At 45.5% G+C, this 7,240-nt stretch overlaps 1 protein-coding gene across 1 annotated transcript in view; it reads right to left on the reverse strand.

The window, feature by feature from the left end:
• Positions 1-5,440, reverse strand: part of STRIP2 (striatin interacting protein 2) — a 53,944-nt gene extending 48,504 nt beyond the window's left edge. The window contains exons 1-2 of the mRNA XM_011995880.1: positions 5,237-5,440; positions 62-131 (exon numbers count right to left, since the gene is read on the reverse strand). Coding sequence (XP_011851270.1) covers positions 62-131; positions 5,237-5,365 — 199 coding nt within the window. The 5' untranslated portion in view covers positions 5,366-5,440. The remainder of the gene's footprint in view (positions 1-61; positions 132-5,236) is intronic.
• Between the last annotated feature and the right edge of the window lie 1,800 nt (positions 5,441-7,240).

Raw genomic sequence — 7,240 nt, forward strand, 5'->3', positions numbered from 1 at the left:
AGGCCCCTTCCCTCTCCTCCTGGCCGCTCTTCCACTAGCTACTGACCCATCTACCTCATACCTGACAACTCTGCTGCATGCCCATCTGCATCTCCATACTCAAACTCCAGAGTGGGACAGTCCACAGAGCCCTGTAACAGAGAAATCTTGTTGGTAACTGGGATAACTTGGAAAAAGGGGTTGCCAAGGGAAGACTGTACCCTTTTTTACCTTCTTCCCCTCATGGAGGCCAAGGTTAGATCAGGGAGACAGTTAGGAGAGTCCTATTTGGGTCTTTCATCTCAGAGGTACCCTATACCAAGCCAAAACTTGAGGCTCAGTGTGGCGAGGGGCTGAGGATTCCCATGCAAAACCAGAAAGTCTGAATAAAGGGCCAGGATCTCAAAAACATATGAAAGCTACGGTCTGTGTCCACATCTAATCTACATGAACACAGACCAGAGGAGCATCTAGCTGATTTATATAAATTTGAGACAGACAGAAACAAACAGCACTGGATTCTAGCTTTAGTTTTGTCATCAACCCACTGTATGATATAGATCAAGTCTCATGCTGTGGATCATAGTTCCTTATTTTTAAAGAGGTTTTTTAGCTCTAATATTCTGCAACTTTAGGACTGTCAAATAATACAACATCTCCACTCCAAGTTGTAGTAAAGATTAGATTTCCTATGATGATGTATGTATAAAGTTAATCCTATTAAATATATTTTAATATAATCCCATCTTCTAACTTATTTAAACATTTTGGGATATTTCCTTCCTGTATATGTTAATATATATGAATTTTTAAAATTCTCAGTCTCAGCTCTGTCACATACTATTTGATCTTGGACAAGTTAACCTCTCTGAACCTCAGTGTGACATAAAAAATATACTGTTCTTTGCCCCTGGTTCCTGGTACAGAGTTCCTGAAATTCTTAGAAGTTCCTGAGTGATAGGAGTGTCAGTTATTCATAATGAGTCACTGTCAGCTTTACCAGAATTTATGCTCATGAGGTGACTTATGTTAGGAAAGACCAAGCACATGATTAGTGTTTAACTTTCAGCACCATCCCCACATCCAGGGAGGGGAGGGGTACTACAGATTAAGTTCAGTCATATGGCCAATAGTTTAATTATGCCTAGGTAATGAAACACCATATGAAAACCCAGAAACAACTAGGTTCAGGCAGCTTTTGGGTTGGGGAATAAACAGATGTGCTAGGAGACTGCTGCCCAGGGTGTATATGGAAGCTCTGCACCACCCCAAACCCATACTTTGTCCTTTGCATCTCTTCCATTTAGCTGTTCCTGAGTTGTATCCTTTATAATAAAATTATAATTCTAATTACATGCTTTCCTGAATTCTGTGAATTATTCTAGCAAATTATGGAACCTGAAAGGAAGATCATGATAACCGCTTAATTTGTAGTTGGCCAGGCTGAAATGTAGATAGCTTTGCGATCCCACCTATGGTTGGTGTCTAAAGTAGGGCCTTGTAGGACTGAGCCCTTAACTTGCAGGGTCTGTGATAATTCTAGGTAGTTAGTATCTGAATTGAATTGAATTGTTGGACACCTAGTTGGTGTCAGGGAATTGTTGGAAAATTACCTGCTCAGTTTTCCCATCTGTAAAATGAAGATAATAACAGGACTTACTTCATAGGGTTATTTTAAGGACTGAATGAGTTAATACAAAAAGGCACACAGCCTAGCACTTGGTAGCACTATGTGGGTGGTCACTCTATTTATGATTTTAATATTATATTATAAAGGCATTCTTCTCATATTATTATGACTATTAGTTTAAATGATTGTATAAATGGATGTACATTTATTGGTTTACTTAACTAGTTACTGTTGAATATTTAAATTGTTTTTAATTTTCCTTTATTATATGCATGAAACTGTAATAGACTTATGCTTTTTTCTATATTTAGGATATTTCCTAAGCATAGATTTTTATAAAGAAAATTAATGAATCAAATCTTATGAACATTTTTAAAGCTCTTTGTATATAAGTTGTTCCCCCAAAACATTATGTCAATTTATACTGTCAACAAGGCGAATCATGTTTAAATCCACTATAGCAAAGATTTCCAAACTTTTGGATTACAGGGAACAGTAGGGAAAAAGAAAAAGGTGGAGAGTGGCAAATGACGGAGGGTTGTTGCTGTTTTATTCTGATAGGCATGGACTTTAAAAACTTTTTTAAAAAATTCAAAAAAGAACTGTTTAAACCCCCAAAATGAAGGACAGAATCTCAGAAGAACAGCCATTAAAAACTGTTTTTCAAACTTTTTGGAAAAATGATACATTTTACATTATATCCCAGCGCGTGCGGGCACACACACACACACACACACAAAAAAAAAACTGGAACAAAAGTTTAACAAAGTATTTACCTTTACTGCATGTGATGCACTATTTTATATTATTTTATTCCTTTTCTTTCTTTCTTTTCTTTTTTTTTTTTTTTTTTTTAAAGACAGGGTCTTCCTCTCACCCAAGCTGGAGTGCAGTGGCACAATCACAGCTCACTGCGGCCTCAACTTCCTGGGCTTAAGTGATTCTCCCACCTCAGCCTCCTGAGCAGCTGGGACAACAGGTGTGCACCATCATGCCCGGCTAAATTTTTTTTTATTTTTTATTTTTTGTAGAGATCGGGTCTGCCTACATTTCCCAGGCTGGTCTTGAATTCCTGAGCTGAAGCTATCCATCTGCCTCAGTCTCCCAAAGTGCTGGATAAAAGACATGAGCCATCACACTGGCTTTATTTTTTAAAATAAAAATTTTAGCCTCAATTAATAGTTGCCCCCTATAACAGTTTGGAAAACACTGTTTTAAATTGTATACATCCCTAAATTTAATATATTGAACTAAATTTTTAGAAAAACTCACTTCGATGACCTGAATTTTCCTCATTTTACCACAGACCAGTTAAAACTTTGTCAAGGAGTTGGAGATCAATAAACCAGATCTGGCTAAAAGAGGTCTGAGGTGAATCCTTTTGTTAGGTTAAGACATTTCTTATTAAGCAAACAATTATTCTTTAGCTTCCTTTTTAGGTTGAGATGTTCGTTCACACACTAAGCCAGTGGGAGAAGGTAGGTCAACAGTGCTTCCATAAACAGTGATACATGATGAGGCTCTCTTAACTTGTGCCACAGTAATTCTCTTCTAGTGATTTTTTAAAAGCCCTGGAGAGGAAAAAAAAAAAATCCATCTCCTCTAAGGACTGCCTTCCACAGGAAAGCAAAAAGAAGCAGAGAAGAAAAGCAGATCTGGCACCTGGGTACTGTGGTGATAAGGGATGTACTGGCAGGTAAAAGGAAAGCTAATCTTTCCAGCCAGGCTTTCGGCAGGCAATGAGCCCAGATAGAGCAGCAGTTGTTCATTTCCAGGCATAAAGAGTGCAGCTGCAGACAATCAGCAGGTAAACTGCGGTGCAGGTGGAAAGCTTTCGAGTCTCAAAGGACTGTACTCTCAGAGCCTTTGCCTGAAGAAGACTTGACAGGTGGGGAACAGATTGCAACCTTAGAAGGGAGACCCAGGCAGAGACTTTTATTCCCCCCATAGAACATACCATTGTGAAATTATTTTACTTATTTACTCACAATTTGTCTCCCCATGGGGGAAGACCCTATCTTGTTCACTGATATATCCCTAGCACCTAAAATAGTGACTGGCAGAAAGTCCTCGATAAATAATTATTGAATTAATGAATGGCTCACCTCCCCAAAAAAACATTTGAGCGAGAACAATGTCTTTGTGGGGGAAGGAGGTACAGGGTGCCCTAAAAGATCAGACTCATCTTGAGGTAGGGAGGGAGATGATGTGGTGGATATCATCTAGCAAGACAGGAGGGCTGAGCTCTGCCTCTGCAAGGTGGTGACTCTGGGCCAGTCTTTTCATCTCCACTTCTACCTTTTAAAAAATGAGTGGATTCCTCCTACTCTACCTACATCAAAATGGAAAGCATACATGAAATCACTTTGGAAACTGAAATGCTATTTAAATGGTAAGGCAAGGTCTGGAATGCCAAAGACCTGGCTTCTATCTAGTACCAGCTCTGCCACTTGATGATGATGATGATGACGATAGTAATATACTCAGAGTTACTATGTACTGACTAATTACATGCATTGTGCCTGCACTGTGCCAAACATTTTACAGTCAATTATCTCATTTTGACTTTATCACAACCTTCTGAGGTAGGCAGTGTTAATCTCATTTTACAGACGAAGAAACTGGAGCTCAGAGAGGTTTGGTAATGTGCCGAAAATCACACAGGCAGTAAATGGTAGGGCTGGGATTCAAAATCTGGTCCGACTACTCCAAAGCCTGGTGTTCTTGACCACAAAGTATGCCAGATGTCTGATCTTGGGCAAGTCACTCCTCTTTCTTTTAGGTCTGTAAAATTAAAGGGCTATACCAGATGATCTCTGCAGACCCTGCCACATCTGACATTTTGTCATCTATTCTGATTCCGGCTCCGCTCAGATCCAACTGATGGAAACTGCCTCAATGAGGGGATAGGGGAGTGATAATAATTCAATGCTTTCATCTTCCTAGGTAGCGTTTCTTTTTTCAGGAGAGGAGGAAGAGATCGAAATATTCATACTCCTATCTGTATCCTGGGACTGCTCCCTCCAGATAGCCACTCCTGGACTGCAGGGGCCTGATGTCCGCGGAAGGCGCTCCCTAAACGGCCTAAGACTTACGGGGGATGGGGGGGAAGGGGATGGGCAGGGAACGGGCAGAAGTCCCTCGGCCACAGTGGATCTGTCCAGGGGCCCGCCGCAGGCAGCCTGGGGTGGGGGAGTGCGGTTGCCCCACTCGCCAATCCTGCTTTCCTGCAGCTGAGCTCCAGCCTTCCATCCCTCAAGCCAGTCACTTCACCTCTCCGCTCCTGTTCCCCCCTCCATAAACTGGGATCGGAATTTCTGCTTCAAGGGGCTGCAGCGATTGAGATAAATATTTGGAAAGTATCTGGTCCGCTCAATACCGCGCTCATCTTCGCGCAGCGGGGGAAAGCCAGAGGGCTAGAAAGCCCCCAACCCGCGGCAGGAGACGTGCGGACAACGGTCGGGGCCAAAAAGCCCAGAGTACAACCGCTAGGACCCCGCAGGCGCCCACTGCGCGGGGCTGACCGAGCGCGCCGAGGGCTCCGCGGCCGAGGCCGAATCACCTCAGCCGCCGCTTCCCGCCCGCGAGCGTCTCCGGGCCCCAGCCGAAGCTCTCCGGGCTCCTCACCTCTGACTCCCGCCGCTGGCTTCGGAACGCTTCGCGGCCCTTGGGCGCCGCCTGCTTCCCTTTGCCGCCGCCGTTGCCATTGCCGTTTGCGGGAGGGCCCCCGGTCCCGGGCACGGCGGGGTCCTCCATGCTGCTGGTCAGCGGCTCCCCTCAGGGTTCAGCTCGCTTTGCCCGGGGCGACCCCACAGCCGCGCGCCGGGAGCCAGGACCCGCCCCCTCCGCCGCTATTGGTTACGGCCGCTGGCCGCAACCCCGCCCCGCGAGGCGATTGGCTGCTCGACCGGCCGGAGCGGGACACGAGGAGGTGGGGGCTCATTGAAGAGATTTTGGGGGTATCTTTTTAGTCCTGCTGCATTACTGGCAGCCAGAGACTCCTAGGTTAGCTACAGGCTCCACGACTTGCGAAAGCTGGGCCTTGAGCTCAGGAGGTTTATCTCTGTGCTCCTCACTCGGTGTCTCTCAGCACTCACCCCCGTCCCTGTAGCGACCTTTTCTGGAGCTCTAGTCTCCGCCTCCTGCTCCACTGCAGCCTCCGTTTCCCTGTTACCACCGACCCGGACCCCCACATCCCGGCTCCTGCACACGTCCCATATCCTGCTTAGTCGCAGAGGAGGGATGGCACCGCCAGGTGGCCAGGGACATCGCCCGAAACGAGGGACTCGCTGTCTCCGGAAGCTGAGAATTCTCAGCGTTTTTCTGAAGAGAACGCATCTCGCCCGGAGCTAGGGCTTGGTTGGGAGACTGGGGGTCTAAGGGTGTGTTGGGGGCGTTTTTCCGTCACTGAAATTGGTGATGCCCTCGAGGGCTGCTCCTGTCATCTGCCCTTCTCTGCTGTAGGGGGCCTCTTCCTCATGGTGTGTAAATGTTGACTGGAGAGCAAGCCCCCACCCTCACCTCACCTGCTCGCCAGTCCTTTCTTTCCTTCCTCTCTCTTTTCTAACATGCTTCCTAAGGGCTCATTGTTACTGGGAGCAAAAGAAGCTGTTTGATCTGCCCTCTCCTGAATTTAAAAAAGCAGCTTGTGGTAAATATTTAGACAGTCTGACTTGGTAATAGAATCCCCAAAGACATAGGCCCAGGGGAACGGGTGGGAGCAAATCGCTCTCCCTAGCCTGGTTGCTTTCGGAAGGGTCTGGGGGATTGTTGAACTGTGCTTGGTGCCAGGCACTGCAGTAGGCGCTTTCCAGATATCACATCATACCTCTCCCCGACAGGGTATTTTTACGAATCCAATGTTACTGATGAGGAAACCGGCACTTGCAGATTCCTCCTTGCAATTCCCAAGGTATCATATTCTATCTCGTCTCGGGGTCTTGCCTATGCTGTTCTCTGGAGGAGGCTGTCTTCTCTTCTCCTGGTTGATTCCTTTTCTCCCTTCCCTTAAAGATTCTAGTTAGTTATCACCTCCTCCTCCTCCACAAAGCTTTCCTTTTGGCCCTCAACTCATTCAGGCTGTGTTGGTGTCAAGCCAGTTCTGCCTAGATCCAAAATCCTAACATTTTCCACAATATACCCAAAGCAAGGGGCCTAGAGGAATTAATCCACCTTCCCATATCTTAGGGACAACTCTGTCCCTTTCTTACCATCTTTCTCTCTCTCACTTTTCCTTTTGCCAGTTCATAGGTGACAGAACAAGGCATGTTTGAGAGCACTCTTTGGAGCTTTTTGGGTTTTCTCACCCTGGTCCTCAATATCTCCTTACTGTACCCACCCATCTTCCCTTTCTTCTTCCAGTCCCTCTCCTCTCCCCATCCACATATAGGCTACTTGCGAGTAAGACCAAATTTAGCTCATTTTTGTATGCCCCTAATTTATGTACGTTTAACACAGGGTTTCACAGTCTCTCTACTATTGACAATTGGGGCTGAACACTTATTGTAGTGGGCTGTCCTGTGCATTGTAGGATGCTTAGCAGAATACCTGGCCTCTCTTCACTAGATGCCAGTAAGTAGTATCCTCCCACTAGTGCGACAATCAAAAATGTCTCCAGATACTGAAAAATGT

The sequence above is a fragment of the Mandrillus leucophaeus genome, unplaced genomic scaffold, assembly GCF_000951045.1.
Source record: "Mandrillus leucophaeus isolate KB7577 unplaced genomic scaffold, Mleu.le_1.0 Scaffold5, whole genome shotgun sequence".
NCBI classification, from domain to species: Eukaryota; Metazoa; Chordata; class Mammalia; order Primates; family Cercopithecidae; genus Mandrillus; species Mandrillus leucophaeus.